This window comes from Gorilla gorilla, chromosome 9 (assembly GCF_029281585.2).
Source record: "Gorilla gorilla gorilla isolate KB3781 chromosome 9, NHGRI_mGorGor1-v2.1_pri, whole genome shotgun sequence".
Classification (NCBI taxonomy): domain Eukaryota; kingdom Metazoa; phylum Chordata; class Mammalia; order Primates; family Hominidae; genus Gorilla; species Gorilla gorilla.
This window is the reverse complement of record NC_073233.2, coordinates 126,430,668-126,442,918: the sequence shown is the minus strand read 5'-3', so window position 1 is coordinate 126,442,918 and position 12,251 is coordinate 126,430,668. Positions and strand designations below refer to the sequence as shown.

General features: G+C 39.0%; 1 protein-coding gene across 7 annotated transcripts in view; it reads right to left on the bottom strand.

The window, feature by feature from the left end:
* KMT2A (lysine methyltransferase 2A) overlaps positions 1 to 12,251 on the bottom strand; it is a 90,586-nt gene that overhangs the window by 26,638 nt on the left and 51,697 nt on the right. For 4 of the 7 annotated variants that reach the window (XM_031015811.3, XM_055355027.2, XM_019036217.4 and 1 more), the window contains 14 exons: positions 11,481 to 11,627; positions 10,358 to 10,453; positions 9,996 to 10,116; positions 8,936 to 9,049; positions 8,316 to 8,500; positions 7,014 to 7,187; positions 5,830 to 5,940; positions 5,461 to 5,534; positions 4,333 to 4,526; positions 3,859 to 3,965; positions 2,143 to 2,280; positions 1,688 to 1,846; positions 796 to 913; positions 304 to 382 (listed from right to left, as the gene is read on the bottom strand). In XM_031015811.3, the coding sequence (XP_030871671.2) occupies positions 304 to 382; positions 796 to 913; positions 1,688 to 1,846; positions 2,143 to 2,280; positions 3,859 to 3,965; positions 4,333 to 4,526; positions 5,461 to 5,534; positions 5,830 to 5,940; positions 7,014 to 7,187; positions 8,316 to 8,500; positions 8,936 to 9,049; positions 9,996 to 10,116; positions 10,358 to 10,453; positions 11,481 to 11,627 (1,817 nt within the window). Of the gene's footprint in view, positions 1 to 303; positions 383 to 795; positions 914 to 1,687; positions 1,847 to 2,142; positions 2,281 to 3,858; positions 3,966 to 4,332; positions 4,527 to 5,460; positions 5,535 to 5,829; positions 5,941 to 7,013; positions 7,188 to 8,315; positions 8,501 to 8,926; positions 9,050 to 9,995; positions 10,117 to 10,357; positions 10,454 to 11,480; positions 11,628 to 12,251 lie in introns of all 7 variants that reach the window. The other 3 variants (XM_055355026.2, XM_055355029.2, XM_019036216.4) reach the window with 1 other exon arrangement.

Here is a 12,251-nt window from a genome sequence, read left to right as displayed (position 1 = left end):
TTCTGCATGGAGATGAATGGAATTTGGAGGAATCTTAAGAGACTGACCTTGTGTTTTCTACTAAGGTTTTATTTTTAAGTAATTCTGAAATTATGTCAATAATACTTTCCTTCTATAACTGGATTCCGCTAACATAGTCCCAATCTACAAGCAGACGAATCCGAGAACTAGCAAAATAAGTGATTAATTTTTAGTAGCAGTTTAAAGTAGCTAACAGGTATGCCTCTACATTTAATGACCTGCACATGGCTTCAGTGTGTTCAGGTTGTGGGGCTGCTGTCTTCTCTTTATAGTGCTACTTACTGATATCCAATAGGAAAGAGCTTATCTTCACAGTCGGAGAGATCATTTAGAATTCCTAAGCAGTCGATTGTCATAGACCCTGACCAAGGAAAGAAGAACCGATCAGAGAAGATAATGAGCGTCATTTTATTTTTTTGAGAGAGTCTCACTCTGTCGCCCAGGCTGGAATGCAGTGGCGCAATCTCAGCTCACTGCAGCCTCTGCCTCCGGGGTTCAAGTGATTCCTGTGCCTCAGCCTCCCAAGTAGCTGGGATTATAGGGATGTACCACCACTCCCAGCTAATTTTTTTTAGTAGAGACAGGGTTTCACCACATTGGCCAGGCTGGTCTCCAACTCCTGACCTCCAGTGATCTGCCCGCCTCAGCCTCCCAAAGTGCTGGGATTACAGGCGTGAAACACCACACCTGGCTGAGGGTCATTTTATAACTGAGGACCAGAAATTTCCCCAATGATATATACAGCCTTCCCCAATAACCAAGGCTAGGTCATACCAATCATCATGTGGATATTTTCTGGTTCCAAGCCATTGAGAAACTTCCTTCTCAAGCTGATTCCTTCAAAGTCCACAAACACTCTTCTGAAAACTTCAAATCCATTCTCAGGAACCACCTTAAATAAAACCCATGGTAGCTGTTAATAGGCTGTCCCTTTGCACATTATACTCATGACCCTGACTGTCTCAGAGTGGAAGGCACATAGCATATCTCAAAAGCATCCTTCTGTTTCACTTAGCAGGACACTTCTGTATTTCCCAAAAGAGGTGGTGCCTCTAGGAACACCAAGTAGAAAAGCAAAACAGTTTATCATCTTGCTGTATTTTTGTTTTTCTTTTGCATTTCGAAATAATTCAAAAAGCAACTAAATAAGCCATGAAAAGACTTGAAGGAAACTTAAATGCTAAGCAGAAGAAGCCAGTCTGAAAAGGCTATGTACTATATGATTCCAACTATGTGAAACTCCGCAAATGGCAAGACTGGAGATAGTAAAAACATCAGTGGTTGCCCAGGGTTGGGGAGAGGCAGGGATGAATAGGCAGAGCACAGAGGATGTTTAAGGCAGCGAAAATACTCCATATGATGCTATAATGGTGGATATATGTCATTATACATTTGTCCAAACCCACAGAATGTACAACACCAAGAGTGAATGCTGATGTAAACTACAGGAGTCAGGGTGATAACCATGTGTCCAGTGTAGGTTTATCCATTGTAACAAATGCACCACTCTGGTGGGGGATGCTGATCATGGGGGAAGGCTGTGCATATGTGGGTGCAGGGGGCATATGGGAAATCTCTGTACCTTCCAGTCAATTTTGCTGTGAACCTAAAACTGCTCTAAAAAATAGTCTTTTTTTTTTTTTTAAAGCAACTAAAGCTCTCTCACTTCGCCTTTGATCAAATCCCGATGTCGTTGGCAATATACTTTTTTATCATCCAGAAAGACACAGTTCTTGGCTCGGGAACACATGAAGTGATAGTTGCTGGTGCAGGATGTGAGACAGCAACCCACGGTGGCTCCTGGCTTTTGGCAGAATTCACATCTCTAAAAATCCAAAAAGAACAGAGTCCTATTCAGACTTTCATATGTTTTAAGATGTGTACCGTCTCCTCTATAGACTCATCCCATTCTACAGTTCCTACAATTCATTTTATCTATTGATAAATTGAAAACAGATAAAATTTATCATTTTATCTGTTGAATTATGTATATCAATACTTGTTGGCTAACTACCCTGATGGCACTGTGAAAAATATCAGGGAGGCCATATTCACCCACAGGAAGAATATCTGGAAACTGAGAGGGAATCTCTTTCCTAAAATTTACCCATAAGGTCTTACCAGCTGCTTGCCCCTGATCACAGCCATATGCACATTCTTTAGTGATCCGTCATCATCTTCAAACACTTCCGCTGACCACAAAGCACAATTTACATGTGTCCACTCATTTTGGCCAATATATAGTAAACGACCAGCATCCTATAAAATAAAGAGATTTCTTTTTTTCCTAAAGAATATAATGCCAAAGGAGGTTTTCCTCGGCATTAGCTTTTCCAGTGAAGATAACCTCAAGAAAGCAACTATAATTCTTTAATGTAGGGAGGCACACAGAAATCAGAATTCTTTTTGCAATGTTGCTCTGTTTCCACTTCCTTCTTTTCAAGATTACTTTTTCCATAGACTGAAACTATTTTACAAATCTAGAGAATAAAAAAATGAGCTGGGTATGGTGGTTCACGTCTGTAATCCCAGCACTTTTGGAGGCTGAAGTGGTAGGATCGCTTGAGCCCAAGAGTTTGAGACCAGCCTGGGCAACACAGGGAGACTTTGTCTCAACAAAAACAAACCAAAAATTAGCCAGGCATGGTGGTGCGCATCTGTGGTCTCAGCTACTCAGGAGGCTGAGGTAGGAGGATCACTTGAGCCCCGGAAGCCGAGACTGCAGTGAGCCAAAAGCATGCCACTGTACTCTAGTCTGGGTGACAGAGCGAGACCTGGTCTCAAAAGGAAACAAACAAACAAAAAGAGCAATAAGTGGTAAGTTTATAAAAATGTGCAGTGACATCTATAAACTGTATTTCAAAGCCAGTTCTCTCAGATTGTATTTAAAAGCTTTCGGCCAGGCACGGTGGCTCACACCTGTAATCCCACCACTTTGGGATATGAGGTGGGTGGATCACCTGGGGTCGGGAGTTTGAGACCAGCCTGACCAACATGGAGAAACTCCGTCTCTACTAAAAATACAAAATTAGCCGGGCATGGTGGCACATGCCTGTAATCCCAGCTACTCGGGAGGCTGAGGCAGGAGAATTGCTTGAACATAGGAGGCGGAGGTTGTAGTGAGCCGAGATCACGCCATTGCACTCCAGCCTGGGCAACAAGAGCGAAACTCCAGCCTGGGCAACGAGAGTGAAAATCCGTCTCAAAAAAACAAAACAAAACAAAACAAAACAACACAAAAAACTTTTAAAAAAAATTGTAGCTTACTGTGTGTGCCAGGCACTAAATAGAGGCTTTACATACATTATTTCATTTAATCCTCACAGCCACTCTGAGGTAAGCATTATTATCTTCATTTTAAAGATGAAACTGAGGGTCAGAGAGGTTAAACTACTTGCCAAAGTCAATAAGTAGGCAGTTAAGCACAGAAATGTATTCAGGCAGGCGGCAGAACTCGGGCTCTTAACGATTCTGCTATCCTATATGAAACACAAGCTTTTTAATATGCAACTTAGATTTTATTAACTTTCACAAAATATTCTTGAGGAACTTCCATTAGAAATTACTAGACATCAAGGGTTTAATTTAAGGCAAATCAGTCACCTTTTAATCAACAAAATCAGTCATTAAAAAACTCCAAGTGCCATGAACTAAGTGACAAAAAATAAAAGTTACAAATTAATAAGTTATAAGTTATAGGTAAATAAAAGTTATAAATTAGTAAGTTATAAGTAAGTTCATTAAATAAATGGCACCCAGTCATCAAGTATGGACACAAGGACAAACAGTTCTTTTGGAGTATGTATTAACTAGGGCCCTGTGTTGCAAAGTACTTACATTAGCACTGTCATCACCATAAGTCAAACATAACGCACACTGTCTATTGTCTTCTATGCCTGGGGGTGGGTTCAGCTCTGGACTGTCTTCTCGACTCCTATCAGTACCTTGAAATCCAAAAGACTCCCATCAATACCTTGAGATCCAGTTAAAATTGGCAATACTATGTCTGATTTCCAGGAAAAAAGAAATAATTCAGCTTACATAGCCTACAGCCTATAAAATAACCACTTTTCAAAAAGTGTTCAGAGTTACGCTACCTCATCATCTATGTTACAATACTCCAGAGTATTTATATCAAGTCCTCATTAACACCTCAAGTGAAGCAAAATTAATGATGGTATTACATTTAAGGATGACCTGAAAATTCCTTTCTGATATCCAAGTATATCTAATTTTAGTGAATTGGATTCACGAAGTCAGTCATCTGCATCTAGAGGGAAATGGGTGACGACTCTCCTTTTGGTGGCTTACTCAAAATTGGTGGTGTAGGAGGATGCAGAGGAGTTGGTGAGTCTGGTTCTCCAGGACCTTTGGGTTTGGGAGCTGGAATGATTTTCTTCATTAAAGGAGGCTGCTCAGTGTGGCTGTTTTCCTCTCGCTCCTGCCACTGAGCATAATTATGGTCAAGTGAAGGTGGAAGCACTGCGTTTGGTAACATCCCGCTGCTGAAAATAATTGATTCAACAAGCATTTATTGAACTCCTACAGTATACCTAGAACTGTATAAAATAAATTCTTGATATCACCTGTTGCCCCATGTAGGAGCCACTGACAGAATATAAGAACAAGTCACAGCGTTTGAAAATTGCTGAAGTACACAGAACTCAATATTTTAAAAAATATCTCAACATATGACTCTTGGTTAAACTTGCTGAAACAAATGATAACCCTATCAAAAACTCAAAAGAGGCTGGGCATGGTGGCTCATGCCTGTAATCCCAGCACTTTTGGGAGGGTGAGGCAGGCGGATCACCAGGTCAAGAGATCAAGACCATCCTGGCCAAAATGGTGAAACCCAGTCTCTATTAAAATACAAAAATTAGCTGGGCATGGTGGTGCCCGCCTGTTGTCCCAGCTACTTGGGAGGCTGAGGGAGGAGAATTGCTTGAACCAGGGAGGCGGAGGTTGTAGTGAGCCGAGATCACGTCACTGCACTCCAGCCTGGTGACAGAACGAGACTCCGTCTCAAAAAAAAAAAAAAATAAATAAATAAATAAATAAAATAAAATCAAAAGAATTTACTGGAATAAAAATTAAAGGTTACATATGGAAAATCAAGAGCAGTACAAAGCACCATTTGAACTATCAAACAGAACCCATTTATAACAAGGCCAGCTACATGGCTATATCACACATGTATTGTACATTTGTCACAATTAAACCAAGCTCCCTACAATAAAACAAATATAAAAGTAAAGAACAAAAAGGCAATTGCTCATAACAAACATTAAGTGTAGTCCTCGAAACCACACCAAAAAGGCATTTCAACCAATTCATTTCTAGTATTAAAACCTTTTGGAAAACTGCAATCTAGAAATATGAGAACTCTCAGATTTGTAGCCAATGAGGAGAAAAAAAAGTTATGCTAAATTCACTTACTTGCTTGATACTTTATTTGGCTCCCAAAACCTGGACTTTTTGACACTGAACCATGGAAAAACACGTTCCATTTGCTAAAAGAAAACACAAACAAAATGTAAATATGTAAACACTCATTTAGATACCACATGAAAAATCTTCAAACCAGCTTCTCTGTTAATACGAGGATAATTTCAGGCCACCAAGGGAAAGATCCATCCACTCTGGCAACCTCACCAAATTCCTCTCAAAGAATCAGGGGATCAAATTAAACCAAAGATGTTTTATACACATGACAAAGCAAAAAGTAGAAGAGAACAAGTTCATTGTATTCACAGGGTAATTACTTATAGGTAAGCATTAAAAACATGAATTAGTAATATCATTCACCCGAATGAAGAAGGACTTGACCATGCTGTTGGCTTTTTTAATTTCTGGCTGTCCTCCATCTGAATTAATGGCTGCTTGAATGATCTTCACAATATCATCACTGAACTCCAACTGTATACAAAAACAAAATGTTATTTATTCTTAAAACAGTGTGCTCTCAAAACCATTTCCTCTTCCCTCCTTAATCATCCAGCACAGAGATCCAACAGAAAACTCACACCCTATTTTAATGTGGTATAATACTCTTTGGCTGAGACCTTTGAGATTCAATTCACGATTAACCTGTGGCAATTAAGAGATGCCAGGCTAATGAGGTAAGAATGCAAACAAATTGGCTGTATCATGATAAATTATCCAAGCAGGTCCACAGTTTTTAATTTGGATTAAAATAAATAAACAGTGACTCACGCCTGTAATCCCAGCACTTTGGGAGGCTGATGTGGGTGGATCACTTAAGGTCAGGAGTTCAAGACCAGCCTAGCCAACATGGTGAAACCCCATCTCCACCAAAAATACAAAATTAGCCAGGCATGGTGGCACATGCTTATGTAATCCCAGCTACTTGGGAGGCTGAGGCAGGAGAATCACTTGAATACAGGAGGCAGAGGTTGCAGTGAGCCGAGATCCTGTCACTGCATGCCAGCCTGGGTAACAGAGCGAGACTCCATCTCAAATAAATAAATAAATAAATAAATAAATAAATAAATAAAAATAAACAACAGAATAGCAAATATAGATCATGAGATAATAAATAATCATTTCCTATACATACTTAAAATCATAAAATTAACAGGCATCTATCTACAAATGAAGACCTTATAAAGAAAGGCACATTATTCAGATCTGATCTCAAAAGGGGAGGGAGAAACAATTAATTTCACATTAGCATTTTCCACATCAACAGTTTCTTAGTGCTTCCTCTTAATATAAAAATAATTTTCAGAAAACTGAGATGAAAGCCAAATAAAAGAACTATTTTAAGACATTACCTTCCCTATCACAACCCTTCTTCTGAAACACAAAGCTAAAATAACTCATACATTTTTAGGTATCTAAAGCCACGTGACATTTCTAAATATAATACAATTCATTTTTTAATTTACTTATACTCAGTCTCATGCCCCAAAGGTCCAAAGAAGCTTTATTGGCACTAGAAATTCTGATGGCTTACTGTAGAAACATACCACAGATGTGTAATTCCCTTGGTCCATCTTCCTCTTGACTCCTTCTAGATCTAAAGGCTGCTGATCATCCTGTTTGCTGACCTCAGTAAGAACTGGTGGATCAGGTCCTTCGGGGGAGCTGCGGGAAGGTATACTCTCCTCTGTCTCGGGATTTAAGTCTGGAGGCTTGGCAGCCTATTGCCAGGAAAGATATGTTGCTTTTATCTAACACTAAAACCAAGGTGTCCATGCAAATTCTATTAAAATTAATAAAGATGGTACTGAATGATTAATATTGTAAAACCCAAGGAACATGAAAATAATCAGATTTCTCAAATAAAAAAGGAAAGTTAAAAATGAGACTGTTATGTAATAGCTTAGCTAGGGTAACTTAGGAGCTTTTCTTGATAATTCCAAACCTAGTATGAAGAAGCTGAAACTGTGTTCAGTTCCTTTTAACATAGAAAGCAGCTAATTTTCCTATTCAAAAAATGGAGCTCTATTAAAAGATAAAACAGCAGCTTAGCTCTGAGGTAAAGTGATCCATGTGGTTCTTCTTCTTTTTTTTGTTTTGAGATGGACTCTCGCTCTGTCACCCAGGCTGGAGTGCAGTGGCGTGATCTCGGCTTACTGCAAGCTCCGCCGCCCAGGTTCACGCCATTCTCCTGCCTCAGCCTCCCGAGTAGCTGGGACTATAGGTGCCCGCTACCATGCCTGGCTAATTTTTTGTATTTTTAGTAGAGACGGGGTTTCACCGTGTTAGCCAGGATGGTTTTGATCTCCTGACCTCGTGATCCGCCCGCCTCGGCCTCCCGAAGTGCTGGGATTACAGGCGTGAGCCACCGCGCCCGGCCCCGTGTGGTTCTTCTAATGACTACTTTATAAATGTGTAAAGTTCACAACTTACATAAACAGAAAGTGTTTTTCCAATTGATTACTATAACTGTCCACTAACTACGAATCCTGCCTGTAGGCTCAGGTGTCTCCAGTCCTTCCTCTCCACTCAGTCAGAATAATATTTTTTCTAAGAAGCAACTCTGATCAGGTTACTGTCTTGGGTGAAGTGCTTCACTGGCTCCCTATCACCTTCAGAGTATAAAGTCCAAATTTCTCATTGTAACAGCAAGACCTTTGAAGATACAGCTCCTTCCTATTTCTTACGCTAAAGAAGGTCCTATTCTTGGCTCTAAATATTTTCCTAATGGTTATAGCCAAAACAAGTAACTAAAAATTAAGTGAGGAGAATGAAATAAAACAAAAGAAAAACACTAGGTAAAGACTACCTAAGAACAAGCTCTCGGAAAAAAATGAGACTTGGCCTACCTGCCGGTAGCGTAGCAAATGGCTGGTAGTCCGAGAATTCAACAAAGCTGTCAGAACTTGCTTCAGAGAAATCTGTAGCTCTTTTTCAAGGGCCAGTCGCCACTCTGCAGGGTGCCGCTCAGTACAGTTCACACAAGTGTAGGCCACACTTTCTGGCAGATTAGATAGAATCTCATACATCTCATCTAAGAAAACAAAAACCTACCATGATGAGGTCCTCTAAGAATGGGAGAGAGGAAGAAGAGGAAACTATTCCACTGAACTTACTATAAAGCCATATGTTGGGAACTACATTAAGATTCTAATATCCTCATGGATATCACACATATTGATCTCAAAAAGTGGTATTATTAATTAACACTAATCCTGAATTTGGTTATTGAGAATCAGGTTATGGAACCCACAAAGGACAGCAAATAAATACTTTAAAGGCATATATTCAAGATAAGTGAGCACAAATGTAATACAATGCTGCTTATTCTAGAGAGTAAAAAATAAATATGGAGATTTCAAATAACAACACAATCATAATTTTAGGTTTAAAGTACTCTAGAGGCTAATAAATGTAGTAGTACCTAGAAAGAAGAAAACTGAAATAAAAAGACTCCAACCTTCTGTACCTGAAAGATTCTCACATTTGGAATGGACCCAGCGATCACACTTTCCACATTGCATCATCTTACTCTCATAGTCATCATCATCATAACATTTGTCACAGAGAGGGCAGAAGTTTCCTGAAAGCAAAGCAAAGTTTACAGCAGTGCTTTGGCTCACATACCTGTGTTTTTACGGCTCTTGACTTGCATATACCAACCCAATCTAAATCTATATTCTTCTGGGATCGTGAACACCAGCATGGATCTACTGTGGAATGTTCACACATCTGCAGTCTCAAGATTATTCTGAGCCCCTCGAATACTCACAGAAAAGCTTCATATGCTACTAGTTTTCTTTAGTTCACTAGTTTTCATTTATAAAGGTCATGAGGTAGATTTTAAAGATAAAACAATAGAAAAGAATGGAAGAGAGAAGTTTCTCACACATTTGTAAGAAATATTTAAATATTTAAAAGAAGTGGCAATATGGAAGTCAGAAATAGTACATGTAAGCTTTTTCCTTATTTCTAGGGCATTTACATTAGAGCTTAGAGGAGCACTTCCTAAGATTCAGTACTCTGTATAACCTTCATAAATTTTCTTTATATACAGAGATCTCCTATATTATTTTTTACTTAATGAACTTCTTCAAACTGATCTGCTTATCTTACTTAAAACAGTGAACTTTATATGATTATCCTAAGTCAGTAATATAACAGGTTTAATGTATTAGTTATATTAATATTTTTTTCTAATATGACTATTGAAAGAAAATGTTTGGGTAGCAACTAAAATAATGTCTGAAATAATCAAATGTATAATATATACACCACACTTTGGGAAATACTAGCTTAGAGGATTTCTTTGTGGTTAGTTATAATGAAAAGTCCCCTTAACACTTCCCGTATAAACTAACAAGACATTTCTAGTTGCTAAGTTCTAAACAGGAACTTAGGAAATGTGTCTAAATGGTATCCTTGACATAATGTGTGAGACTTTTTATTTCATTTCACTAGAGTCTAGTTCACCTCCAGAACACTAAGTACAATCTCCGAAAGTTGGCAAAACTGGCTTTTTTGGGTACCTTTAGCAAAGAGCTTGGCGCAATCATGACACAGTGAGAAATCGTGAGACCACTGTGCATCCCACCCTTTGCCTGGAGTTGTGGATCCACAGCTCTTACAGCGAACACACTTGGTACAGATCTAGAAAAGAAGAAAAGAAATTCAATAGGAATTTCTTGTTTTTAATATCTTTCCTTAACTAAAAAGATCTTAAATGCATCCATTTATAGATTTAATTTCTCTGCTGAGACGATTTCCTAGTAATGAGGCAAAAAGATTGTCATACTGACATCCTCAAGCATAGATATTTGTAATACAAGTTACATAAGCCCAATAGTCACATGATGGTTCTCTATAAAAGAGCATCATGTGTATAACTCACCCAGACTTTCTTCTTCTTTGTGGGTTTGGTGGGGTAGTTTGGTCCCAGGCACTCAGGGTGATAGCTGTTTCGGCACTTATTACACTCCAGCAGCTGCTGTAAGAAAATATAATGGCAAAAAGATAAGCATCATATTACCTTCACCCAACACCTATTACTTAGTACCCCATTTCACATTTACTGGCAAGTAAGTACAGCACACAATTATAAGTTTAAATTTCCTCATACATTATTTACTCCCAATTAAAGCATTGAGATAGATTTATTTCCTGCCAAAGGCGCTCAGTGATGAGTATTCATATTAGGTAGATTTGACTTATTTTTGGAATTTTATTCAACATCATGTTTTCTGCTATAGTCCCAAAATTAAAACACAAAATAGGCAACTGATTACACCCAATTAAATGCTAAAGACAGACTAAGTAAAAAGAGAAATAATATAGATACACAATCTTAACTGGAAGACAGAAATACAAATCAAGAAAGAAAGCAATACTCTAAGCACAGTCATCATTGGTTTCCATGGGGGATTGGTTCCAGGACCCCCAGAGGATACCAAAGTCCATGGATGCCCAAGTCCCTAGACAAAATGGTGCAGCATTTGCATATAACAAAATGCACATCCTCCCATATACTTTTTTTTTTTTTTTTTGAGATGGAGTCTCACTCTGTCACCCAGGCTGGAGTGAGAGACTGCACCACAGGCTGGAGTGGCTCACTGCAACCTCTGCCTCCAAAGTTCAAGCGATTTTCCTCCCTCAGCCTCCCAAGTAGCTGGGACTACAGGTGCCCACCACCACACCTGGCTAATTTTTTGTATTTTTAGTAGAGATGGGGTTTCACCATGTTGGCTCAAGCTGGTTTCGAACTCCTGGCTTCAAGTGATCCGCCCACCATATACTTTAAATTATCTCTAGATTACTTATCATACCTAATACAATGTAAATAGTTGTTATACTGTATTGTTTAGGAAATAATGACAAGAAAAAGTCTGTTCACATAGAGTACAGAGGCGACTACTCATTTTTTCCCAGATACATTCAATCCAAGGTTGGTTGAGTCCAGGGATACAGAACCCACTGATACAGAGGCCCAGCTGTAGTTCTATTACCAAGTTTTGTACCTTTGTAGCCTGATGTTGCCTTCCACAAACGTGACAGAATTTGCAGCGACGACAACACCAATTTTCCAGCTGGTCCTCCAGAGGGCGCTCGTTCTCCTCTAAACAAAACTTGTGGAAGGGCTCACAACAGACTTGGCAATACACAAACTATAGTAAGAACATGGGAAGATAGAAGTACGTCAAATAATATGTAGAAAAACATAATCAACCATACCCTTCTTATATACTTTGGGTTTTAGTAGTCCACTGGCATATATTTAATTCAATACATATTCATTAAGCAATGACTATGTAAAAAAGTACCGTATTGGACACTGCGGGAGATTCAGAGTACTAAAGTGGTAATACCAGTGGAATTAGAAAGTAACAAAATAAATATAATACAAGATTTAACAGAACATGCTAAGTGACCTAAGAGTGGTGTAAACAAAGAGCTATGGGAATATAAAGGAGTGGGGTGGGGGAAATAGGGAGGGTTTAAACGTTTTCTGTAATATACGAAACAGTTGTAAGGCCTGGTTTGTCCTTTCCATTTCTAATTTTATTTTTTTAATTGTTTTAATTTTTATTTATTTATTTTTTTGAGACGGAGTCTCGCTGTCGCCCAGGCTGGGGTGCAGTGGTGCGATCTCGACTCACTGCAACCTCCGCCTCCTGGGTTCAAGCGATTCTCCAGCCTCAGTCTCCTGAGTAGCTGGGATCACAGGCGTGTGCCACCACACCTGGCTAATTTTTTGTATTTTTAGTAGAGATGGGGTTTCACCGTGTTAG